Here is a 26,893-nt window from a genome sequence, read left to right as displayed (position 1 = left end):
TTCAGGCAGAATGTAGCCACTTCGCAGTTTCAGCCAAGGCTGAGGATTTTTTCTTTCAGATCACTGCAGAGAAGGAAGACAGTGCAGAGCAGAAGTTATACCTTAGCAGAGGGCACACGAGCTGGCACAGGATTTTTGGTGCATTTGTGTCTGCCCATCTGGAGAGGTTACCTGAGGCTCTACTGACGTTCAGGGATAGAGGAGCCCAGCACGAAAACTCACCTTGCTAAGCAGAGCAAGGAGACTTTCTCACAAATCTGATGGTAGAATAAAACTCTGAATTTCCAGCAAAAGACAAAATGAAGTGGCACAGAGTTTCAGGGATTTAGAGGTGGTTCCAAGCCCCTGTGCTCCTCACAGCTGCACATCCTTGCTCAAGTCCCACCTGCCATCCTTTCTGGGGAGCCCTTTGTGCAAAGGGTAATAACTTACAGCCAGGCTGTGTTCAAAGAGTGTGAGAATACATGAGGGGCATCCTGATGTAATATGTATATATATATAGACATTTCCTTGCATTTTATCCCTTTCTACTGAAGCAGCTTCCTTAGGAATGCACAGGATGTTGTTCTATGGAGAGAACTATTTGTGGATACAGATACATTTGAAACAGGAAATTTGAGTATCTGCACGTTTCCATTTTCTGTTACCCTTTTCCTCTTCTTTGCTTTTTATATAAAAGCAGTAGCAGACCACCTCAGACTGAAAGGAGTGACCATGTGTTGATTTGGCTATTAAACATCTGTCAGTGACTAGGCTTTGTTATTTAGTGACACCCTACTTATAGTGACACCTTTCTCCTAACAGCTGTGATCTGCTTTTCAAAAGTTATTTTGAGCAGTGGTTTGGTTTGGAGCAGCCCAGTGTAGTTAGGAAGCAATTAGCACTCTGCTTGGGTGGTTAATGGAAGAGCGATGTGCCACTGCAGTGAATCCTAGTGCTACAAGTATGGTGTGGAAGTCCTTACAGTGAATGAGATGTTGTAGCTGGTGGATTAGTTACTCCCAGCAAGTTTTTAAATTTAATTCTGCATCACCATAACAGTAATATAGGAAGAGTTGTGCAGTCTTGTTTTATTTTATTTTTCTTGCTTTTTGTATGTTAACTGGAAGGGCAGTGGTGAGCACATGTGCACAAAGAGAATTTGTGTTGCCTGGGATGAAAACAGTGGATGCTGCCATCCAGAAGTCATCTATCAGCAGAACTCAGCACTTTGCACACTGCCATGGGGTTTGCAAATTTAATGTATCAGTATTGAACAGTATTGAAATTCCGTGTTTTGTAGGGAGTGAACATAATAGAGCGCCAGTACACGCCAGACCGCACACCGTCATGGACAGGCATAGGATTTGTGAGGGTCCCTGAGGGGGGGTACTTGGAATTCTACGTTGACAACATCCCTTACTCCATGGAGTACGATGTTCTGATCCGCTATGAGCCACAGGTAGGTCTATGAACTACGGTATTGCTGCCTTCCAGCAGGTGCTGCTGTCCTGGTGCACAACTGACTGGAGCCTGACACTTTCAGGAGTGATCAGGGCTCAAAGACAAGGATGGATGCTCAGTTGGATATCTAAGACATGTGAAAATCCAAGCTGATGTTGACTATTTCTAGTAGTTACTTGCTTTACAGTTTCTTTCATTATTACATTGTTTCAGCACCTGTTTAATGAGCCAATTAAAAAGTGACAAGTCCCATCGGGACAGATTAGAATATAAATTTGGCATGGGCTGGATGGCCTTCTAATGGATGGCAATGCTGTTGTGTGCCCTAGGAAATAAATTACCTATCTTGAATGTTGAATGCTTGCAGCCAAGAGTTTGCAAGCTGTTGGCTTTGACTTGCAGAGTGAAGGGAAAGATGAAGATCCTCCAACTCCTTACTTAGAGCTTGGCAGCAACTGCAGTGAATTCTGAGGTGCAGTACCCAGAGGTGGGGAGAGAGGAGGTCACCAAATCCCCTTGTGATGCCGTGACACAGGTGGGGCTGCTGGCCACCTAATCCTAGTCATATTATTTTGGGAGGAAAGGAGAGAAGCCATCATGGTGGAGGATGTCTAGGGGTACTTGCCTTGTCATGTGTCATCTGCAGCTGATAGATGCCCCACTGATAATGGAGTTGCAGCCCTGTCATCCCCAAAGCACAGCTGACTACCCTGTCTGTGCACATGCTTTTCCTGGCCTGAGCTCTGGATGATTCCAGGAGTTTTTGAGCATTGCTTGATGTTGATCAGGCTTTTTTTTTCCCAGTTGCCTGATCAGTGGGAAAAAGCTGTGGTCAACATCTCGCGCCCAGGCAAGATTCCCACAGGTAGCCGGTGTGGCAACACAGTTCCTGATGATGATAATCAGGTCATCTCACTGTCACCTGGGTCCAGGTTGGTATAACTGGATGAAAAAAAAAATTAAAAAATTGAAACAATTTTCAGTTTGCTGTAGCCTCTATGAAAATGGGTGAAATTTGATTTCCAGTGGATTATAAAAATGTATTTAGTGGTGTGTCTGTAGACTCAAAGCTTTTAAGTTTATTTTTATTTTCTAATATGGTTTGTTCACTGAGTAAAGGGAGGGGGAGGTGTTTGCACAGCCTGTGAGTGAACATCAGTGTGACTCTTTACCTTGCCGATAACCTTTTCCGGTTCTGACTTGCACAACCCTCCAAACCACCTTTCTCACATCGTGGCTTTTGTTCTGTCCGGTCTTGGCTGCTTTCTGTTATCTCGATTGCTTTATAGGGGCACCTGAAATGCTTTATGGTGCTGTACCTTTGAAGTGAGAATTGTTTTCCTGTTCCCAACCCAGATACGTTGTTCTGCCACGGCCTGTCTGCTTTGAGAAGGGTCTGAATTACACCATCCGCCTGGAGCTGCCCCAGTACTCCTCGGTGGACACGGAGACAGAGAACCCATACACGCTTATTGACTCTGTGAGCAGAATTTATTTCAGGGATGCTCTTAAAAGCCTGAAAGTTTGCATCTCCTCTGGCATGTGTCTGTGTAAATTCAGTGTAGTGTCTTGCAGCATTGTTCCTTACAGCTGAAGTCAGATTTTACCTGAACAACGTAAAGCAGCCTAGGTTTCTTCAGTCTCAAAGTGTGTGGGTTGTTTTTCTGCTAAGAGGCTTTTGAAGTATTTTACAGGCCTGCAGCTAGTTGCACAGACCTGTAGTTTTTTGGGGGAGGCTAATGTGGGTCACGTATCTCATAAATATCAATGTCAACGACCATCTTTTTCTTTTGACTGTTTAGAATTTGGTAGATTGGGTACAAATTTGTTAGATACCAGAACTATTCCACCAAAACTAAAGAAATACTGTCATTTCCCTTCCAAATTCTGTCTGGCTGTTGCTTTATAGCTAAAAAAGGATGTTAGAAACTGGGATAATGCTGAATTTGTACAGTTTTGGTGGAGGCTAGTTATTAATAGTGACACTTTGTCATTGTAAAATTGCTTTGTAGCTTGTTCTCATGCCATACTGCAAATCGCTGGACATATTCACAGTGGGAGGCTCAGGCGAAGACGTGGTCACGAACAGCGCTTGGGAAACCTTCCAAAGATACCGGTGTCTGGAAAACAGCAGGAGTGTTGTGAAAACCCCCATGACGGATGTCTGCAAGAACATAATATTCAGCATTTCTGCACTGTTGCACGAGACCGCGTTATGTGCGTAACCATCTCCTTGTAGGGCAAACTGCGCCTGGAAGCTGGATGGCACTTGCGGGCAGAGCAGCTTTGCGTGGGAAAGGCGTGTACATGGGATGAGGCAGAGGGTTCATGTCCTGTGCCACAGTAGTCACTCTCTCCAATGCTTTTCTCTGCTCAGCGTGCCAGTGTGACCCCCAGGGCTCCCTGAGTTCCGTGTGCGACCCCAATGGAGGACAGTGCCAGTGTCGTCCCAACGTTGTTGGAAGACAGTGCGACAGATGCGCCCCTGGCACCTTTGGGTTTGGACCAAGTGGATGTCGACGTATGTTGAACTCTTTGCTGTGCTGCAGTTGGGGCCCTGATTTTGTGACTTGTCATGGAAACTCAGCCCCTCTCCCCCTCTCATTGCAGCATGCGAGTGCCACCTCCGAGGCTCTTACAACGCCTTCTGCGATGTGGAGACGGGCCAGTGCCACTGCTTCCCTGGGGTGTACGGGCGGCAGTGCGACCGCTGCCTGCCCGGCTTCTGGGGCTTCCCCAGCTGCCAGCCCTGCCACTGCAACGGCCACGCTGACGACTGCAACCCGTACAGCGGGGAGTGCCTGAGCTGCCGGGACCACACAGCGGGACACAACTGCGAGAGGTATGGCACGTGTGCCCTCTCCCTGGCCCTTCTCCTTCCCCACCGCAGGATGGGTGCAGCAGCTGTTCCCCTCTGGTGCTAGTGCTCAGGCAGGTGTGAAGCCACAGGGAAAGCCCCTGGACCCTGGGAGCCAGAGCAGCACTGGTGGTCCTGGAGAATGATGAAAGGGGGGGACCCCCTCTTCCCTGCCTGCAGCCTTGCACCTCACAGCAGTGCCTGCCTAAGTGGCTGAGAGCATGTTGCAGGATGCCAGGCTCTTAGAGAGCCATTGCAAGCCTTCTGAGAGGCCTTGCGTTGGCAGGGCTGACATCCAACCTCAGTCCTCCTGCTCTTACACTGTTGTAAGCCAGACAAATTTGCCTCTGTGGACACAGCTGGTAGGAGGGTGAGTGGCAAGGGAGAGCCATAAGGATGTTTCTGCCCTTTGGTCCTTCACAGTGGTGGCAAAACCTGCGCTTAGTTACAGCAAGGCTGCAGTGTGTATGCCTGTGATCCCCTGTATGCTGTGTACTCTGTGTGTAGGTGCCAGGCTGGGTACTATGGAGACCCTGTCCTGGGATCGGGTGACCACTGCCGCCCCTGCCCATGCCCTGACGGCCCTGAGAGCGGACGCCAGTTTGCCAGTGGCTGTTACCAGGACCCGGTCACACTGCAGGTCGTGTGTGTCTGCAGCGTGGGATACATAGGTACTTGGCGGGTGCATGGAGCGGGGCTGGTTGGGCCCCTCAGTGAGAAGGGTATGTCCATATGGGTTGGGTGGGACCACAGCACCAGCACCAATGGATTGCTGCTGGAGGTCGCCTCACTTGGTACCAGGAAAGAGAGGCTTGTGCAGGCCATGCCAGCACCACCATGAACCTCATCTCTGACAGCATGGCGAGAGATGACCAGTGGTCAGCACAGGTGGACAGGACAGCACTGGAACCAAGGAGATAAGTGCCTTGGTGCCCTGGGTGGTACCATCCATGCTGCACCGAGTTGCCATGGTCTCACCAAGCGCTGCCTCAGTTGCTTTGAGCATGATCCAGTTAATGCCCCCATTAATGGCCTTTATGGCCTTACCTCAGTCTTGCCGATGACAGGGCTGCATGCCAGCGAGCCGTGATGGTAATTCCCACTGTGCCTGTTTGTTCAAACAGGCAGTCGATGTGATGAATGCGCGTCTGGCTTCTTTGGGAGCCCCGATGAGATTGGCGGCGCCTGCCAGCCGTGCCAGTGCAACAACAACATCGACACCACTGACCCGGAGTCCTGCGACAAAAGAACCGGGGCGTGCATGAAGTGCCTGTATCACACGGAGGGAGCAAACTGCCACCTCTGCAAAGAGGGCTACTATGGGAGTGCCCTGCAGCAGGACTGCAGAAGTGAGTGGGGAAACACGGCTGCAGCCCCTGCGCCAGACGTGTCAGTGGCAGTGGCCACCTGAATTCTTTCACCTGGGAGCATTTGGGATGGAGGGAAACCTCATTACCTCCAGCTGGAGTTGCCTGCAGCTGCCCTGCAGCTCAGTGGAGTGGGGTCCTTTACTTTTGACAGGGAGAAAAGAGGCAGTATTTACATGTGCTGAAAGGAGGAGCATTTTGTGGGAGGGAGGTTTCTCTTCTCTCTTGATGCTGGTCTCTGTTTATCTCTTCTCCAGTGATAGAGTGGTGGGGTGAGGGTTTGGCTTTTGTTTACACTGGGTCCCTGCAGGTGTGGCTGGGCAGTGGGAATGAGGGCTGTGGTGGGGAGGCAGACCCTCCTCTCCTGTGGCACCAGGCACAGCCCAGCAGGACAGGTGGCACTGGGTGGGAGAGCACACCATCAGCTGTTTCTAGCAGATCTGCCACCCTAGCTGGCTGACAGGAGTCCTGGGCACACTTGGGCTTTGGTTGTGTACAGAGAGAGGAAAGGAGAAGAGCATGGAGGGCTGGGCTGCTTGAATGAAGGGCTCCTGTGACCTTCTGTGTGGTGGGGCAGAAGCTAGTAGAGGTGGCCAGCCTGAGACATGAGGAGGGCTCTTGGGCTGAATTGTTCAGTGCTGGGTCAGCTACGCCTGGCCACAGGCATTGGGATGCGTCAGTGTCTGCCCACAGCTTTGGAGACTCAGGGAACAAACAAGATGTGAACTTGGAGCAGTCTGGTAGCGAGAGGGCAGGCTGACATCAAGGTGCTGTGCTCTTTTCCTCAGAGTGCGTCTGCAACTACCTGGGCACCGTGCGGGAGGACTGCGAGGGCTCAGAGAGCTGCCGGTGCGAGGCGGCCACGGGGCAGTGCCGGTGCCTGCCCAACGTGGTGGGACAGACCTGCGACCGCTGTGCCCCCCACACGTGGAGACTGGCCAGCGGCACCGGCTGCGAGCACTGCGACTGTGACCCCGCGCGCGCCCTCGGCCCTGCCTGCAACGAGGTGAGGAGCGGGTGCGAGGTGAGGGGGTGCGGGCACGTGCTGGCAGCTGGGCCTCCGCTGCGGTGCAGGGATGGGGCTGCTGAGGGGCTCACATCTCCTGAGGGGTTGCTTTTTTGGCAGTTCACAGGGCAGTGCCAGTGCATGCCAGGCTTCGGAGGCCGCACCTGCCGAGAGTGCCAGGAGCTGTTCTGGGGTGACCCAAGCGTGGAGTGCCGAGGTGAGTTCAACCCTGGTGCCTGCTCCACTTGCTCCTTTGGGAAACGTCGGCGTGGTCCTGTGGTCCTGTTGCACTGGGACACCCCTGCCAGGAGCAGGCTGCTCAAGCCTTGGAAATGAAGGAGGAGAAGGCATGATGGGGTCTGTCCTGTGGTTTTGATGCCTTGGGGGACCGGATGTGTGGCAGGAGCCTAGCCCTGGGCTTGCTTGTATTTTTCTTGTCTGACCCCTATTTAGAAACAAACCTCTTTGTTTAGAAGGGTGAGCTTGCAATGCTGTCAGGTAAGTCAGCATAGTAAGAAAATATATCACGAGCATTAGGGATTGAAAATTGGTCTAGAAACCAGTTTCCTTTGTCTTTCGATTGTATGTAGCTGAAGAGCACTTTCTCCTCTTTGTCTTCTTATGGAGACTGGACCTGAATAAATAAGGTTTTTTATTTAGTAGGAGACTTTCCTTATATTTCAGATGAAAGTAAAGGAGCGAGCAGAGATCATGCAGTGGGTTAGCCATAGCTACATGCTGTAGAACAGAGTGCCATGAAGTTGCTTGTTTAGAAAACTGGATGCTCTTTGGCCTTTCATTATAAACAAGTCTGTTCATTAGCTGGAAAAGAAACTTCAAACATTGTCCAGACCAGAACAAACTTGTATCTCTGATCTGTTCAAATAGGAGCCTTTGCCAGGAGGGTTTGCAATAGATTAAGGTATTTTTTCCTGCAGGGAGGAATGTGCTTGCTGTGGTCTTTAATAAATCTCTTACAATAGAGATACCTTAAAGCCCATTATCTTGGCAGATAGGCAGGTCACAGCTACTTGGTTACTGCAGCAGATGAAAGGACTGGGGAATTGTCCCAGTTTCTGAGTACATATTAGGTTTCTTGGGGGGTGAGGCAGCCTTTCTGGGCAGGCTGTGTGAGTTCTGGCATGGTGAGGGGTGTGCTGACCCTGCTGGCTCCAGGGCAGGGATTGTCTCTTGGTATCAGTTGTCTCCATCAGGGTTTATTGATGGTGTCCATCTGTATATCTTATCAGCAAGATTTTGCAGCATACCAGCGTTTGTGGTCTCTCATGGAGTTTCTGCTGCCTTTCAAACATGTAAAAACCTGCTTTTTAATGTTTCTGAGGTAAGGAGAGAATATATTCTTCAGAGCCTGTTTTTAGCACACAAGATCTACATTCTCCTCCCAACCCATTACACTTTCTGACTCCAGGTGACACAGGAGACTAACTCAGGTGGAAATGAAGATTTTTCCCTCATGATTAGATCCAACAGAGGTCTCTGTGACAGATGGGGAAAGCGGGTGCCCAGGGCTGAGCCATGGCAGCCTGCAGCGTGATGCTCTGGACAGGCTCCAAGCATGTGCTCGCTCATGGAACACATCCAGTCGTGAGGTGCTGCAGAGTCTCCTTGGCATGGTGGGGTCGGTGCCTCCTGCCCGTCTCCTGTCCTTCCTTGGCAAGGAGACAATCAACTTCTCAGCCCTCGTTTAGCCTCGGGGAGTCAGTGGTGATGTTCAGGCTGGCAGACCTGCAGCTGCTGCGTGGGCAGGTAGCAGATCTCAGCGGTAAGGGGTTTGAAGGCAAATTGGAAAGCTGTGCTGTTTAAGGAGTTGCAGAGCAGTGTCCCTGGAAAATAGCTGAAATCTGGCCGAGGTGGAGCTGGAACTGAGATGAGGCTTTGCCACAAAGATGTTGGCTCCAGTTGCAGGGGGACATGTGGGCTCCTGGCCATGGCATTTGCCACCTGCCCTTAGTGACATGCTCATGTTGGCCCAAACAGCCAATATGACCACATTTTGTGCTGCATTCGGGAAGAAAATAGAAACTTATCTGGATGGGGAACAGCAAGAGCTCCAAACCCTGTGAGTGTGGACAGTCAGCCTTCACTGCAGGCACTGAGCTGATGCAGAGGTGTGGGCATCAATCCCAACGACTCCAGGGTGGGATCCTCCACTGTCTAGGGCCAGTGGCTTCTACTCAAGGTTGGAAGTCACAGGGTGAATTTATCACTCCAGGGACAGATCTTGTGATCTGTTCACAAGAGGTCTTCAGGTTGTTGGCACCAAGAGACACAAGCTCCTGATGAGAAATGGGGACTGTATTGCTCACATTGCTGTGACAATACTTAAAAAACCCAAGTGCCTGCAAATAAGCTCTGGAGACAGCTATGTGAAGATGTACAAAATTGCCCATCTAGGACAGACCTGGGGCTGCAGTGGCAGCGAGTTATGAATGTGGGTCCCCGCATGCTCTGCTAGAAACAAGGCTCTAGGGCACTGCCCCATCGATGGCAGTGACCATTGACAGCTGCTGCTGTGACTTGTATTCTAGAAACCTTGGTAAGATCAGAGCTGATGAAGCAGAAGCTGGGGGGGCAGGTTTTTGCACCTGATCTGGATGCTTTATTTGCAGTCTGTGCATCCTACTGGCTCCTTTTTGCATGTCTACAGAGATCACCCTGGGACCAGACTGCTGGGGCAAGCTGAGGTGGGTGCCTGCATTTCGGCAGCATCTCGAGCCCTTGGTACTGGGTGAGGTCCCAACACCCACAGATGTTCATTGGGGATTACACACCCGCAGAGAGCCTGTGGGACTGGGTCTTCAGAGACTGCTTACTCCCTGTGCTTGGAAAAAGTACAGTATTTTCTCACTAAATTTAGCACGCCAGAGGCACCGAGGATGGGGAAAAGCCCAGGCAGGGTGTGTCTCTCAGCCTTGTGTGGGTCCCTGTGAGGATGACAGTGAGCAGGAGCTGTGCTGTGACGTGGCCTGCTCGGGGGGGCACTGCCAGCCCCTCTGCAGGACTTTTCTGGCTGCTGCTCCAGCTACGAGCAGCTCTGCGTGAGCCTGCGCATGAACGTGTGTGTGTGTGTGTGTGGAGTCCTTGCTAAGGTAGTAAATCATGGGATTACAGAGTTCATCAAAACTGAGTCTCCCAGGCATTCTGCTGGAGCTCTTCCAAAGCCTGGCAACTGAAGTGCAGGACTTTGCATGCTGATTCCGTGCTGACTTCAGCCTGCAAAGCACATTTCTAGCAGGAGGCTCCAGGCTCCCAGGAAGCCTCTGAATATGGTGTGGCTGCAGATGCAGCTCAAATAATGCCCTTGCACAGTAGATGCTATAAGTTTGTTTCATGTAATATAAATGAGATGACAATTTCACTATCATTACTGTTTTAATAAGTTGAAAAACAGAGCAGACTGCAGTTAGTGCAATTGGAAGTTAGGTGGTGTTGCCATATCCCCTTCACAAGAAGCATACCTGTGTTTATGTTTTTCTGTGTTGGACAAGAGTATCAAACCCTATTGTAAAACCACAGAATTGAATTGAACTAGAATGAAAAAAATCGTGGTTTTTAATCAAATAGATACTGCAGACATTGCCACTTAAGAATTAGCTTTGTAGTCTTAATTTAACACCTGGCTCTTAAACTATTCACATAGGCTGCTTTTGTAGGAGGTGTTTATGGTGTTGAGCAAAGACTAGCAGATGTTTCTTTTCTTTCTGTCATAAAGGTCTAAAAAAAGTTAGACAAATTCTACACTTAAGAAAACACAATTTCCACTTAGAGTTTCATCATTTCAATTGACCTGTGGTCATAAAATATTGTAATGTATATTGTTCCCAGAAAACTGTCCTTTTGGTAAGGTCTTTAGCATGTTAACATGCAGCACAACTCCTGTAGTTTTGGGCTGGGATCTTCTCGTGACATTCCTACTGAAAATTGTAACACTGAGGAGTCAGCACTGTGCTTAGAGGGTAATTTGAATCAATAGCTGATAATTCAGAAGAAATTTGCTAGCTCTGCAAAACTTTCAACCTTACAAATTGCTGAATGGTTTTCTTATCATAGTGCCTCACTACCACTGGGAAACGATGCCAGGAAATCATGTTTGAACAAAACCTTTGTGTTTTCTCTGTGGAGGAGTTGATGGAGGAGTTTGATGCTCACTGTCCTCAGTCTCAAGCAGTAAAGAAAATATTTCTGCAAAAATGGTTCCTACGTCATCCTACACAGAACACTTGCTGCAGGATGATAGGAACAAGCAAGGAATCGAACACTGAGACTGGTCTTCATACAGCCCATTCAGTATCCGTTAGGTCATCTCCACTGTACTATCAACACACCTTAGTTTAAATTAAGTGATGTGCAAATATGCCACGTAATAAATTACAGTAGTTTAAATGGAAGTGAGTTCTAAATACTTAAAATCAGAGGAAAAGGTAGGAAAGCTGTCAGAGTAGGTGAAAGATAAAAATTCATAGATCCTTGTGAGCTTAAAGCAAACCTCTTGAGCTAGTCATTTGCTTCTTTTGCATTTCTCCCTCTAGGTTTCTACAATACTCCAATAGACATGTATGAGTGTTACTTCTGTCTTTAGGATCAGGGAAAAGGAGGAGGAAAAATGCATTGATCAAGGTGATATAAAAATTACATGTGGGTACTCTGTGTGCATGCATGTATATGTGCACGTGCATTTGTGAACAAACACAGCTACAGTCTTTTAATCTGCTAATCAGCAGGTCCTGACTGGAAAAATTGGCTAAAAATTTTTCATGTCAAAAATGTTATTTCAATCAAGTTGGAATATGCCATAGAAGAATCTGATGTAAACACTCAATTAAAGAAAACAATGTGTCCATTTCCAAAATGACATTTCAAAACAGAAACCTATTGTTTAATTTAGTAAATACTGCTTTGAAAATCCTTAAATTTTTGGCCATTTCAAAAGGCTTCTTTTCCTCCACTGTGTTTTCCATGGGAGGCACTGCAGCGTCCTGCTCTTACCCAGGGACAGATTTGAACCCTGTCTGACAGTGATCTTCAAAGCAAGCAGCCCTATCTGTATTAACTTGCAGCCCTTCACCTTGGCCTCAGTCCACCCATCTGCGTGAAAGGAGAGTAATCAATCACTTGTCTTGAAGGCATTTCCAACTCAAAATGGTCAAGCCATATCTTGTAGTAAACAAGTCAACATCTGTGTGGTTTTGCAGCGCAAAATGGACTACTTTTCCCCATTTCTAGTCACATAGGCATAGACAAGACATTTAAAAGGAACTTACAGGATTTTGTCTTTCCCCGTTCCACATGTTAAGTGGAGTATAAAGCCACCAGTAGCTACCGAGTAATATTGGAAACACTTCTGCAGCCCTAGATGTGCCTGTGTGTTTCTTGTTGTTCTTGAAAAAAAAGGATTATCCAGGCATATGCTAACATTAGATGTGGTGTAGCTACTCAGGTGTTACATCAGACTTATAAGCATGCTGGTTAGAGCCAAAATCTCCTGAGTCAAACAGTACTTTAAAGACTGTTTGAGTTAACCTGTTTGGGTGCATCAGAAGCAAAACTGCCATAACAGAGAGCGTTCTTAGCACTGGACTGCATAGGAGTTGACTCATGTGGTGACCACAGGAATAGTTGGACATTAACAAAGGAGTTGTTGGGGAGAAAGAACTCCACAAGCCTAGAAGTGATGATGGGGTACTTTGGTCAAACACTGATCCAGCACATTGTGACCAGTTTATTCTGATATGGTGTTCACTCTGTTTCTAGCAGATGATAGGAATCAAGGTATCTCTTTTATTCAAATGCCAGTTCCTTGGCAGTGATAATCAAATGTCACAGGAATCCTTTTGGAGGATGTGCACCCTCCCCGTTATGAATGATGGATGTGTAACTCAGTTATTCTTCCGTGAGTTATTTGCCAGTCCTGTCCAGCTTGGAGGCTCTCCTTTCCTTTCATGTGGAAACCTGCTACTGTCACTGTTCCTTTGTCCCTTTCAGGCAAAGTTGCTTTTTTGTCACTTCAGGACAAAGTTGTGCTCTGCAGTCTCACAAAGACTGAAGCCAGTGGGTTCTTGGCAGGCAGGCATTGCCTGAGGCAGAGGTGAAACCTGTGCACTGAGCTCTTTGTCTGATGGCCCAGCAGGGTTCACTCCCTCGAAGGCTCTATATGATTTTACCCTGTGCTTGCTTTCCTTCTCTTGAGAGGTGGCCACAGCTGAAGTCAGTGGAGGGTTTGATCCCTACTGTGGTGTTAAGGGAAGATGCGTTTTTCAATGGTCTTGGACCATATGATCTTTGCTGGGGTGTGAAATAGCCTGATGATGGTGTCCAGGGCACAAGGTACAGGACTTGTCCACTAGAGGTGTTAGAGATGGTTGGGATTTGAAAGCTGGAGTGATACTGCACGTGCTTAATGACATGGGAAGATCGTGAAGAAAAGAAGGACTAAGTGTGAAAAAACACTTTTGAAAGCTGTTTTATGCATGTTGGATTCACACTCTGAGGTAATTCAGAGCCAGCACTGCCTGCTTGTGGACTTGATAGACAATCCTAAAAAGGAGAAATAACCCCCAGTAATGTTTCTAGCTGCCTTGTACAATTTTCTCGGGTCCCACAAAGCTCAATTTGGGAGTTTTGTAGGACTGGAAATGTGATGATTCTTCCAACTGTTGTGTCGCATTTAGAATAAATTACTTCTTTGCTCTTTATCATCTCCCAGCAGGTAACTGCAGAGTTTGGGTTTTTGCTTTGCAAACAAGTCAGTACCTAAATTCTTTTCTCCCCTTTCCCAGCATTTTCTGGCTCCAGAGATTTTGGAATCCACATTACCATGTAAATGCTACTAAAACCATGTCATCTGCTTTTTGTGAACATGCAGGTATTCAGGAGTAGAATTACCAACATGAGGTTGGTTTTGGTGGGGTTTTTTTCCACCTTAAGCTTTTTAAATCCACAAGTAAATATAGTGATCTGATTTGCCAGAAGCAAGTATTCCTGTAACTTGATCAGACCTCAGTATCTTTGAGAAAAACCACATGCCATTTAGCCTCTTTCTATACAGAGGAATTTGGACAATTCATCATTATACTCAGGGCCTTATTAGTTGACAGAAGGGTTAACTGACCTTCAAACAGGAACTCAACAGTTTGCCTGCAGGGAACATATTCCGTGGTGAGTTGACTACTTAAGCACTTTCGATGTAAAGTAAAAACAATCTCTTGTGTCAGGGTATAATTCAAAGAACAAAGGACCGTTTTGCTCAATTGTCCAAGCAGCAGAAGTTATTTTTGTCTCTTGCCTATCATATTCACATTGTACAAGAAAGTCGTTTTGTTGAAGAGCGATTTGTTCTGCCGAGGCTCTTTGTGTAATTTTTGAACTGAAGACCACCACTGTGTTCTGGCATTGAAGCAAACAATGTGCAGTCTTGAAAACGGCTTTGTGTGTTGCCCCTTTTTCAAGGGGACATGTGCTTGGGGTGTGTGAATCGATTTATGGGCCTTTTTGAGCCATTTAACCTCCTTCAAGGATGCCTGGTAAATGGATATGTAAGTGAAGTATCACAGTCCTTTTCCTGTTTAAGGAATGTGTACTCGACCTGCTTTGGGTGTATTCTACCATGATGGTAGTTAGAAAACGTGCATGTATTCAAAGCCTCTCTTTCTGTTCGCTGCCATCTCTTTATTAAAAGCTTTGCATGTTGGTGGTGCTCTCTGCCACTGCTGCCTCCTGTGTAATTAAAGAGGAGAGGTCAAGTGGCACCCCTGCTGCAGGGAAACGCTTCTCCTGATAGCATTATTGTGTACAAAGCATGTCTGTGCTTTTAGAAATGACAGTGGCTCAGTAAGTTAATTGAGTAACTTCTCTCCATGGCAGGTTAGTGCCAAAGAAATGAATTTCAGGGAGGTGTGAGTACCAACTCTGGAGCTGGTGCTCTAACTGTGCAATAAAAAAAACAAACAAAAACCCAAAACAACAAACAAACACACACCCCCACACACACACCCCCAACAACAACAACAACAGAAGAAGAAAAAAACTAATGTGTCAGAACTTCCTCATTCCCATTGGAGGGTAACAAACAATGTGTAGGCTCTTGGTTGTTAGCACCTCAGGGCTAACAGGGCTGCCCATGACCATATTCTTTGTTCTGTTCTACTTTTCACTGCCAGATTTTTTTCTCATTTTCTATATACCCAAAATGTAGCCCAGGGCCAGATTTATTGATATATGTTGTGAATGTTTTCCCACCATCCTAGGCAGGAGCATGTCCTGAGCCAGATCCTGTACCTCTGCACAGAAGATCTCTCAAGGGCTGTTACTCCATGGATTTGTCCCGTTCTTCTTTGAAGCCACCTCAGCTTTTAGCACCCACAGTGTCTAGTGGAAGGAAGCTCCACCACTTAACTAAGTGCTGTGTAATCAATCCATTTTTAGTGTGCTGTTTGCAGGAGGTGCAGGGGTAGGTGCTTGGGTTTTGATCTGCTGGGTCCCTCAGTTACCCTTATGCGTGTGCTGGAGGAGACAGTAAATGGTTGTTCCTAGTTCGCTTTTCCCATTTTTCTCATGTTTTGGCACAGACTCTCTGCTGTGTGCTTGCCTGTTTTTTCTTTTCCTGTCTGGAGAGTCTTGCTCTACTCACTCTTCAGTGTAGGAGTGAAACTAAAATCTTTGTCTTTAGCTGCTATCCAATTGACATCCAAATATTAATGGAGCAAGGATGGATACCACTTCTTTCATTGTTCCTGTTTCTGAGATGTCCAAATCCTGGTCTCTTCCAGAGTTCTTTCCCTGTCTCTTTCCCCTTTCACACTCAAACCTGCTTCCCCTGTACCCAAGTGATACATCCATAATAATAGCTCTATTTATAATCGAGACGCTGACCACCTCTGCACTCATTTCACAACTTTATTTATAACCGTTTTTTTTTTCCCCACCCTGCCAACATCACTGTCAGTTCCCTCTCCATAGCCTTCACATGTGCCTTTTTCTCCTTCCAGCATGCGATTGCAACCCTCATGGCATCCAGACCCCGCAGTGTGACCGCGCCACCGGGCAGTGCATTTGCAACGAAGGGGTGGAAGGGCCACGCTGCGACAAGTGCTCCCGGGGCTACTCGGGCTTCTTCCCCAACTGCGTGCCCTGCCACCAGTGCTTCGCCCTCTGGGACGTGATCATCAGCGAGCTGGCTAATAAGACCCAGCAGTTCCTGGACAGGGCTAATACCCTCAAAATCACCGGAGTCACCGGCCCATACCAGCAGACGCTCACCACGCTGGAGGAGAAGCTCAGTGAAATTAAAACCATCGTCACTCAAAGTCCAGCAGCCGAGCCCCTGCAGAACATGGGGAATCTCTTTGAGGAAGCAGAGTGAGTACAGTTGTAATTTCATGGATAAGTCTAGCGTGGGAAGGAGTGGGAGTTCCAGTGAGCTGGAATTTACTTGAGTGACTGATGTCCCCATGCTGGGCTGGGGACACTCCAGCTCTGCTCCTTTAGCTGGGCGAGGTACGCTGTGCCAGTGTGTCCTGGGGCTGGTGAAGCTCCTGGCCGTGCTCAGCACAGGCAGTGAGCAGCCATCCCACAGTGAGCATCCATCCCACAGCAGAAACCTGGCTGGGGCAGGCAGGAGCAGTGCAGCTGCCACGTGCTGGGCAGGGGTTGTCCCGCTCCCACTGCTCTCCAGGCAGCTAATTACCAGGGAGCCACTCATGCTTGCATTGCACTGCCCTGGGGCAAAGGACAAACACTGCTATTGTGTGAGAGAATGAAGAGAGGGAGAGATTAAATTCCTGGATTTCCATGTGGAGCTGATGAGTTGGAAACTTGGGCTCCTTTCCGACACTCTGAACACGTGTGGGGGGAAGTATCAGCTTTATAATAAGGATTGTTTTGATTTTTCTCAGGGTTAGGAGCCTTGTATTTTGTTTTAGGGCTAAGCATACAAAAGATAGTTGCCTGTGCTTTTGGAGATGGGTCAGTCTAACATTAAGTAGGATTACAGATGCTTTCTAGCCCTGTCTACAACTGCTCCAGCTTGCTTGTGCATTATAAAGGGGACTGCACAAAGCAAAGGGCTGAGGATTAAAGCACAAATGTCTCAATTAGGGGTAGCTTGTGCCCTACAGCTCCCTCTCTTCAGCTAGAGAGCTGGAGGTCGCTGCTGCTTTTAGACTCTGTGTTTATTGAGGTAGGTCAGAGCAGCTGAGGAGCTGCTTTTCCTTAACACATGTGTGTGCATCTGTTCTTGCTCCTCTCTGGCTGTTTAGAAAAATACTGGGCTTAGGAGGAGTCCTGGAAAACAGCAGGCTGTTGGGCTATTGAGACCTGTAAATTTGTCTTAGGGCTTAAATACTGCCTGATCCTTTCAGATTGAGGAAATGCTGGGTTTGGTGGGATCACCATGGATGGTAATAGCTTCCTATGCCCACTTCTGTTCTGCAGCAGCCTTGACATGTAACATTCACTTGCTTTTCCTTTTAGGGTTATCCCACTAGCTAAAGCCGGCTCCGTGGCTCACTGAGGCCATGCTGAATGCTGAGGGCGGGATCTTTACAGACAAGTTAAAAGAATCCATTGTGTTAAGACTCAGGCTCTCCTCCAGCCCTTGCCTGCTTCCTGAAGTTCAAATCTGTCCCATGAGCTCGTAGTAATCAAAACTGCATTTGTAGCTGTGTGGGATGGCAAGCAAATTATGTATGGATCATAGTAGTCAACTCTGACCTATGCAAGTTGCCATGATACAAGACCATTACACCAGTCCTCTGGAATCTGCCTCCAGTTAATCTTACACAAAGCAGCTGTTTTCTGAGCAATTTGGTGCTTTGAGTTTATAAATGTGCCGTAGATTAAAAAGTAGTTTTGTGTGATAAAGGAAACAAAATAGTAGTCTAGGTAGGCAAGTTGTTGCAAATCACTTAGAGTGAAGGAGTACAGGTCCTGCCCTGGCAGAAGCTGGGTACAATTCTAGCCACCACTCTTCAGTGAAGCGTCAAGGCTTACAACCCTTCCTCCTCCCCCTGTTGAGTCCTGTGCCTGTTTTACAGAAAGCTTGCGGCAGATGTTACAGTTAAGATAGCTGACATAGAAGAAAGCCTGTCAGCGTTAGCAGAGAAGAGCAACAGCACAGACACTGACCTGAGCAAGCTGGAGACAGACGCCAAAAGCCTCGACCACACCGTGAAGGAACTTGCAGAACAGCTCGAGTTCATCAAGATCTCTGATGTTCGGGGTGAGTGTCACAGTGAGGGGCAGAAAGCAGTGGGGGAGCCAAAGACTTAATTAGTGCATGGTTTTAAATACCAGGTTAATCTTCTAACTTGTAATAAAACACGGTTCCTAGCAGGACAGCTTCTTTCTGTGCATTAGCAGAGTGGCTGTTACAGCAGGAATTTTTGCCCCCTCACCCTGTCTCTCTCCCTCTGCACATTGCAAAGCACAGAATTACCTTAAAGTATGTTGCTTGACACATTGTAGCTGAGACACAAACAGCAGAAAGTGCACCACAGCTTCCAAGATACGCCTGGACATCACCCTACTCTCCCTGGTCTGTTAAATGGCTGTTTCTGGTTGAAAAAAATGGGTCTTTGTGACCAAGAGCACACTTTGTGACTAAGAGCCTTGCATGCCTTGGCACACTGAAATGTGCCAAGAATCAAAATTTGTTGGCGAAAGAGGAATGTCACCAAATTATTTGGAAATTTGGAAAGCTGACTTCAAAGAAATGATTTGTTAATTTTTCTTTAAATTTCTTAGTTTGTAGGAAGTCTGAAATTGTTTCCAAGGAACATGGGATATTGCAGAGTGAGGCAGGTGGGATGTAGAACAGGGGAGTCCCTGACTTTTGGCATTCTGCAAAGGAAAGCTACCCCGAGGTGCAGAGTATGGCCATCCCCACAGGGTCCCTCACACCTGCTCAAGGCCTCTCCAGGAGTTGTCCCAAACTAACAGTTCTGTAAGTCAGCATCTTTCATCAAGCAGTTGTTTCTTGAGAAAGCTCTGACCAGTTTCCAGGCAGTGGCTCCATAAGCCAGACATCCCTGAGCGCGTAATAAGAATTAATGGGATCAGTGAATCCTTAGAAAACAGACTGTTCCTCTAAAAAACCTAAAAGGATCTCCTGCATCTCCTTTTGACCTTAAGGCAAGCTGAATTCAGTCAGTAGGGTCAGAGAAAGGCTGAACATCAAAGTCCAGCTTGACACACTGTCCACCAAGTGAAAAAGCAAGCTTTTTTTTTACTACAATAGGTCAAATTCTGTCAACCTAGCAATGGCACTGAACACAGCTGCAAAAGTCAGCATTTCATTTAGTGTGATGCGAGATATCGTAACCCTGACATGTCATCTGTTAACGTCTATAACACACATTACTTTGGGTTACTCACAGATTTCTCATCAGCTCCATCTGATTTCTACAGGAGCCTTGGACAGCATCACCAAGTATTTCCAGATGTCCCTGGAGGCAGAGGAGAGGGTCAATGCCTCCACTGTTGATCCTGATAGCGCCGTGGAGCTGTCAGCACAAACGCGGCAGGAAGTGGAAAACTTAATCAATGAGAAGGAGGCCCAGCTCAAGGCTAAACAAGAGGAGCAGTCGCGCCTTCTGGATGAACTCGCAGGCAAGCTGCAGAGCCTGGATCTCTCCGAGGTGGCTGAGAAGGTACACAGCTGAACACAGCTGAGAATTGCTGGGCTAAAACCTGCAGCAAAAATAAAGCTGGGTTTGTGAGGAAGTGACGGGCAGGGAGGAACTGTAGGGCGTGACAGCATGAGGCACGCAGTTTGTTCATGAAAAATGCACGTTGCTTGGTATTCTCTGGGCTAGAACTGGGCTTGTAATCAGCTCTGAGACCTACTGGCTTTCAAGCACCAGCCTTTCTGTTGGTCTCCCCCCCACCCTTCCTAGCCCCAAGAAAGCACCTGCCTTTGTATCACCCCTGCCCTAACCCTGTGCCCTTTCCTGTGGACAGAGCTCCCACCTGCAGAAAAGCACAGCAAATCTGCTGGGCTGAGAGCCATGTGATGGGCTTTTAAACCCATCCTGAGTTCAGTGCTTCTTTCCTTAGGCTTCCCTCTTCCTTTCTGCAGCTCTGTAGGGAACGTGCTGGGCCTGTACAGTGCCCAGCCAGGCAGCATTTCTGCTTGCACTGACAGGCTGCCCACCTCAGCATCACCACAGGCTCATCCTCGTGCTTGAGACAAAGCAGAACTTACAGAGAGCTGGAGTCAAAAGGGCATTTTCTCTGCTGAAGCTGCCTACTCATCTGTAAATACGATCAAGGGTGGCTTTTTCTTGGGAGAGGCTGGGTGTTCCCTCAGTTTCACTTTGAAGTTGTCCAGCTGCGTTCAGAGAACAATCCCTGAACAGTCCCGGGTGCAGGCAGGCTGCAGGGGACCACTCATTAAATCCCGGGGAAGGCCAGGCCTGTGTTAGAGAGTGAGTTCTTCACACACTGAATTGTCCCTTCTTTAACAACTAGCCAGCCCTCCCACTCCCCCAGCCCTCTGTTTCTCTCTGAAGGCAAGAAAGAGAGATCTTTTTGTTGAGCTTCCCTTCCCCTGCATTCCTGCCTGCCTGTTCTTGAGGACTGAAAACCTTGGGTAGATGTTTATCAAGGCAGTAAACACTGAGTTGCTTGGAGGTGTAATCATGAGAGACACACACAGACACACACACAAAAAAAATCTAGCTACTGCTGGGTTGCATGCCAAACAGGTACGAGGGACTCATTTACACTTCACAGGATTCAGCTGCAGTTAACTTGGCACAGCCTCTAGGTTTTCCCAGGGACATGTTTTGGCTGCCAAACCTCAGTTAGTGACTATCATTTAGCAAAAAGGGGAGTGGGGACTTGAAAAGCAAAAAGAACCTCACAAGAATGGGGAGTTTTCTCATATTGCCTCCTCTGTTATGCCATTGCCAAACACTAACCAAGTAATGGATTATTTCCTGTACAATGTTGCTGATGGAAATAGATTTGCTTTTTAAAAAAAAAACAAACAAAACACCTCTGAAATTTTCTGATAGAGCAGTGTGCTACTCCAGCCCCCCCACAGTTCAGCAGTGGAAGTCAGGCTGTGACTGCTTCCCCTGTGTGATGTGTCCCTGCAGACCTGTGGCACTGCTCCGGGAGCCTCCTGTGCCGACTCCGAGTGCGGCGGCTTGAGCTGTCGGACGGAGGAAGGGGAAGAAGAAGTGCGGAGGCCCCGGCTGCGAGGGGCTGGTGACCGTAGCTCACAACGCCTGGCAGAAAGCTATGGATTTTGACAGAGACATCCTCGGCGCATTAGCAGAAGTGGAGCAACTCTCTAGAATGGTAATACGCCAAATTAACTGTTAGATAGTAAAAAAGAAAAAAAACCTTTCGCTTGTAACACAAATTTAGAGGCTCATTGACAAAGTATGTGCTGGATTACTTTGGAATACTTCGAGTTGCGTAACCTCATCGTGCTTGTAAAAATCCTCGGCAAGGGAGCTTGCTAAAGTGAAGCTTCATGGATAACTAAACATCAGCCTGAGTTGTTTAAACTAGCACTGGGGGTATGGATCAGGGCCAGCTTCTAAGTGTTCTGTGCGTTTTATGAGAAAAAGCATTCCTCATTACTATTACCTCTGACTCCAACAGAATTGTTTTAAAACAGGCCTTAAAGCATAAGAAGCTATGCAATCAAGCCTTCCATTTTCCTCTCTTTAGGTTTCTGAGGCGAAACAGAGAGCTGATGAAGCAAAGCAAAATGCACAAGCAGTTTTGCTCAAAACCAATGCTACAAAAGAACAAGTGGACAGAAGCAATGAAGATTTGAGAAATCTTATTAAGCAGATTAGAGACTTCCTAATGCGTAAAAACCTTACATTTTGATTATATTTTGATTCTTAGTTTGTGAAAACTGTTTTTAGATCTATATCATCCTCCAAGGGTTAATGCAAGAGTTGTGTTATTGTTCCCTCCCTCCCACCAGACAGACTTAGTGTCTATGATGAAATCTGGAGACATGAGAAAACGAAGACAATAGGAAAGTGAGAGCAAACTGTGACATGTTCTTGTGTGTGTTTCAGCTGAGGCTGTTGTAGTGCTGTGCTTAGCCAAGTATGCTCATAAGTTCTGTCTAGAAAGACAAAGTAGTATTAAAGGGGAAGAAAGTCAGAAACTGTGAGTTTATCTCTGTAAGAAAGCACGTAAAGGTTAAATGAAAACCTTGTTTGCCAGCAAGCAGCAGCATGGCAAAGCCATTCCTTCCCTGTTTGCACAGGGCTGAGTGTGCTGTTAGCACAAATACATTTACGTGCAGCTGTTGGCTTTGTTTCCTTGGGCTCTGGTCCCCCCCAGCTATCATCAAGATCTTCAAATGGCTTCCAAGAGAGCTATGCCAGCAGGGCCTCCACACCTGCTGGGCCTCTCCTGAGAGGGAATTTCCACCCTAAGGAAGCAGTTTTAACACCTTGATTTTCCATAAGTCTGTGGGAGGAAGTTTTCCTGTGATTTTCCTGCTTTGGGGAGTAGCTGGACAAGAACTTGAGTACTGAGACTTGACAGAGGGAAGCTTTTACTCACATCTTTGTCATTTGTGTCCATTACTAGAAGACAGTGCTGACCTGGATAGCATTGAGGCAGTGGCTAATGAGGTGCTGAACATGGAGATGCCAAGTACTCCCCAGCAGCTGCAAGCCCTGACAGAAGATATTCGTGAGCGTGTGGAAAGCCTTTCTGATGTTGAGGTCATTCTGCAGCAGAGCGCTGGAGACATTGCCAGAGCAGAAATGCTACTGGAGGACGCTAAAAAAGCAAGGTATGCAGCCTGTTTCATCTCACTGTAGGAGAAAATGCAGTTTAACTTTCCCTGATGTAGATTTTCATTCCTTCACCAAGGGCCAAAAATGTTCCTTTGCAGTGTGAGGGTTTTTTCCAGTTGCAAAGTAAAAGCATTTTTAGCATTACCAGAGTCTTTCTTGCTCTGCAGCAAAGGCGCGACAGATGTTAAAGTCACTGCAGACATGGTGAAAGCAGCACTGGAAGAAGCTGAAAAAGCTCAAAATGCAGCTGAAAAAGCCATCAAACAAGCTGATGAAGATATTAAAGGAACTCAAGACCTGCTTACCTCAGTGAGTTTTTTATGACCATTTCTTATGATGTAGAAACAGCACCAAGTCTGATACTTGGAAACTGATGTAAGCCTGCCTAGAGAAGGCCCTCAGGTTCTGCAAAGCAAAAACTGCACTTAAAATGAATCTAAACCATTCCTGCCTTCACATCAACTTCTGAGTGAGCATGACAAATGCTAGGGCTCTATTTGCTCACAAAAAAACCCAATCAGACAACAACAACCAACCACAAAAAAAACCCCAAACCAAACCCAACCAAAAGGCTTTTCTCACTCTACATCCTGCACCATCCAAGTAAAATGAGCAGGATTGTAGCCTTCTAACACTAAGGCAAGCCACACTGGTCGTGTATTGCTATAGGCCATGCTCAGTGTCATCCACCACTGCAGCATCAGACTAAAATAAAATTGCTGGATTGAAGTGGCAAGCCCTGTAATAATTTGTCAGATAAAGTACTTTCAAACTACATCTCAAAGCCCTCAGGACACCATAATGCTATCTATACCCATGAAGCTTGGCCAGTTCTCAGCAGATTAGGCAACTCTTGCGTGTATAATGCAATCACATACTTTTTAATCATGTTCATTAATGCTTTTGCAGCCCCATATGTACTGTTTTCAAGCAGTGGGCTTTTTCACCCTGACTGCAATTGGCCATTTTTAGCAAAACTAAAACAGTTTTTTAAATCAGATCTATGGACATGAACTAATTAGTTGAGCAGAGTATATCCAGAAAGTTTAGTATTACATCTGGTGTCTTTTGAAAGTGTAACTCTCATCCTTCTTTCTGTTAGATTGAATCTGAAAATGCAGCATCTGCAGAAACACTGAACAATGCTACCTTACGTCTGTTTGAACTAGAGAGGAGTGTTGAAGACCTTAAGCAAAAGGCTGCTACAAATTCAGACGATGTGGACAACATAGAGGACAAAATTATTACTGCAAAACAAAATGCTGAAGAAGTTAAAGAGGTGAGATAGGTCAGGAAAGATACTAAAGGAAAGCCAGCAAAACTCCTGCCCCAGCTTTGGCTAAAGGAACATCAGTGAATACATGTGATCCATCACATTTATTGGTCGAGTACTGGAGGTAAAAAAAATCCCAACATCTACACACTTACCCAAGATAGCTGCTTTTTACTTTGGGTCCAGATACAGAGAAAGAAGTATTGAGAAGTTTTTAGGTTCCAAAATTGCTGCAGGAAACCTGTCACACTGTCAGCTTTCCATAGATATGTTTCTGTCCTTCAGCTTTACTATCAGCGACAGAACTGGTAATTTCTTTTTTTTTCACTTGTATAGAGTATTTATGGCTCTATGTCAATGATAGGTTCAAGACAAACAACCCAGAATTTGGCATATATGGAATCAAGCAACGAGAAAAATCATGATCTTAACATAAAACCAAAGTAATTTTTAAATATCAGAGATGCAAGATTTTTTCTCTTATCACGTGGCATTGCTCCCAAGGTCTGCTAAACACCTTTGTAATGGCAAAAGAATGCTCATTAACAAAACAATTGACCGATTTGCCAAAGGAAGTTTCATTACTCCCATCTCTTGTCTGTAGTTAGCCCACCAGTCTCCAGAGAGGCATTTTCTGCTAGGAGAGCTGTATTATCCATCAAATCAACAATATCCAAACTCTAAGTAATATCTCAGATGCTGTCAAGTAAACACAAGATACTTCCCGTAGTGCTGCTGCAGTTTGTTAACTTGCTTAATGGTTGAATTCTGTTAAGCCATAGGACTTCTCAATCTTAACCCCACAGAGAAAAGCACAGCTGAGAAACCAACCTTGTGACTTCTCCAGCATCTTCACCTGCACAAACTAGGCAGCTGTCTCATTACTGAGAGGGTAACAAGAGTATTCCTCCCCAAATGCAAGCATTCAACCCGAAGCAGTGCCAGTTCCTTGCCGTGTGTAGCTTTCCAGCTGTACATCAGTTACAGAACTGTGTAACTAATTAGTTACAGAACTGTGTAAATGAATCCCAAAAAGCCCTGCCAAGTGACAGTACTGAAGCTATAAAACAGCCACAGATCTGCAAAAGAGCAACTTATGAGTCTTCACCCCAGCTCTTAAAGTCTTGAATAGTAAGCAGGAAATACTTTGAAAATGTTCCTGCTTTTGTTACCTGAGCTAACAGCGTACTCTCCTTGCACCCAGATTAGTAAGGACAGAGGGAGGAAGTGCCAACACCCGCGGTATTGGCTGTCGCGTGAGCTCCATCTTGTGCTTGAATTTGGAACAGGTCCTCAACACGGAGCTGAGTGGCAAGTACAGAACCGTGGAAGAACTCATTGCCAAGAGGACAGAGGAGTCGGCCGAGGCCAGGAGGAAAGCTGGCCTGCTGCAAGATGAAGCTAAAGCCTTGCTGGCTCAAGCAAACAGCAAACTGCCAGCTGCTCAAAGGTAAGGCTGTTCTGAGGAGGTAAGCTGGCACCTAAGCATATGAAGCAATTTCACACTGTTACTGTGTTCATCAGAAGGCTGGGAGGGGGGAAAGAACTTAACTGTTACTGAGGCTTGATCTGCTTTCCTTATTTTTATGGACACAATTCAGTTTTTTGAATCACAGAATTCTATAAAAGAAGCTGAAACTAATAGGTGAGACAAAAACTTATGGTATGGCACCCATCACTGCTCCCAGAACCAGTACAGGAAAGGAAGGTAACTACTGTGCTTAGGACGAGGACTAACCTGTTCAAGCAAGACCCCCATGTTCAAACAGTACTGCCCCCACCCCACCCTGGCAAACTGTTAAAACAAAAGCTAATCAGGACACGAGTTCTCATTTACAGATTAATTTAACTTTTACTGTTGACAATTAAGGTTGAGTGAAACAGGAGGAGGCAATCTGCCCATAGCTACCAGGGAGGGAATTAAGTTTTCTTTCTGGTTTTGCCAGGCCAGGAACTCATTCTTCCCCTCTCAGCTATTCCTGCAGTTACAGTGACTTGTTGAACAGTCTTAAATGGCCACAAGCCAAAACATAGCACCGTTCTGAAAAGGCACCATAGAGCAAAGAATGACAATTATTTTCACCATGAATCAAAGTACACTTTTGACTTTTCACCTCTGGAAAATAACTTCCTTGTTGCTTTACATCCCAGTGTTAAGGAAACAAAAAGGTGCCATTCCAGCCTTTGCCTTCCCCCTTCCCCCCAATCAGATTATCTTCCACAATAAAAATAAATATGAATAGTAGTTTATCCATAACTATAACAGTTTACGTTTCACTGCATTAGAACACCCCAAGTTAAGCTGGTTTTTCCTTTCCTTTGCTTACAGATCTGGAAAATACATATGAAAATAATCAAAAAGTTCTGGAAGACAAAGCAAAGCAGTTGGTGGAGCTAGAAGAAACAGTTCGCTCCCTCTTACAGACAATCAGCCAGAAAGTTGCTGTTTACAGCACTTGCTTATAAATGCGAGTGGGAAATGCTTGTGTTCTGGATGGGGTTTACAAGTATTATACTAGTTCTTTTTGACATTACACTAAGACCTGATAAGCTGAATAGGTTTTATATTGACTTCAAAGTCACAGAACCAAAGACAAGTAACTTTTTGATGTTGAAAATAAACAGTACTTTTGTATCTCTGTATGTACCTAGTATGACTCATTAAGTTCCTTCCTATTTTCAGTAGCTGCAATGGTACATCAGTTAAACCTTTAGCAAGTCTTGTTTTTAAACTGGTTAGAGATCTAATAAAATACTGGCTTGAACTATGTAATTGTAAATAAGGGCTCCTATTACTGTGAGGTATAGGATGGTGACTTAGACCAAATTACCAGTGTATGAAGAAATACCATCCATGTGTGGTTAGCCTAGTTACACCAAAGTACTCTAAGGATTATTTACCCTCGGCATGATATCCATTTAGGCCTGACACTAGTTTCATGTCACTGATTGTGGAACACCTGATATGTGAAGTGGAAACTGAAAAGGTCAGTACTGAAGGGGTGAACGCACCAAATTTATGTGACAAACCAAGCTTGGAAGATTAATCCTGTCTGGAAAAGGAACTACAAAAGTTCACAGGGCACTTAGTGTGAACCAGTTAAGAAGTTGTATGCAGACAGCTCTCTAAGAACAGCCTGTACTTAACGC

The 26,893-nt window shown here is 46.4% G+C and overlaps 1 protein-coding gene across 1 annotated transcript in view; it reads left to right on the top strand.

Annotated features, from left to right (window-relative positions):
• Positions 1 to 25,226, top strand: part of LAMB1 (laminin subunit beta 1) — a 41,162-nt gene extending 15,936 nt beyond the window's left edge. Inside the window, 20 exon segments of the mRNA XM_050323838.1 lie at positions 1,283 to 1,441; positions 2,248 to 2,375; positions 2,800 to 2,923; positions 3,456 to 3,660; positions 3,821 to 3,964; positions 4,054 to 4,285; positions 4,808 to 4,971; positions 5,425 to 5,649; positions 6,456 to 6,673; positions 6,794 to 6,890; positions 15,679 to 16,048; positions 17,725 to 17,909; positions 19,097 to 19,338; positions 20,791 to 20,868; positions 20,870 to 20,995; positions 21,374 to 21,518; positions 22,259 to 22,466; positions 22,638 to 22,779; positions 23,573 to 23,749; positions 25,033 to 25,226. Coding sequence (XP_050179795.1) covers positions 1,283 to 1,441; positions 2,248 to 2,375; positions 2,800 to 2,923; positions 3,456 to 3,660; positions 3,821 to 3,964; positions 4,054 to 4,285; positions 4,808 to 4,971; positions 5,425 to 5,649; positions 6,456 to 6,673; positions 6,794 to 6,890; positions 15,679 to 16,048; positions 17,725 to 17,909; positions 19,097 to 19,338; positions 20,791 to 20,868; positions 20,870 to 20,995; positions 21,374 to 21,518; positions 22,259 to 22,466; positions 22,638 to 22,779; positions 23,573 to 23,749; positions 25,033 to 25,197 — 3,534 coding nt within the window. The 3' untranslated portion in view covers positions 25,198 to 25,226.
• The last annotated feature ends 1,667 nt before the right edge of the window (positions 25,227 to 26,893 follow it).

Source organism: Myiozetetes cayanensis, unplaced genomic scaffold, assembly GCF_022539395.1.
Source record: "Myiozetetes cayanensis isolate MyiCay16 unplaced genomic scaffold, myiCay2020 scf3, whole genome shotgun sequence".
NCBI lineage: Eukaryota > Metazoa > Chordata > Aves > Passeriformes > Tyrannidae > Myiozetetes > Myiozetetes cayanensis.
Note: the sequence above shows the minus strand (reverse complement) of the source record. Positions and strands in the feature narration are given on the sequence as shown.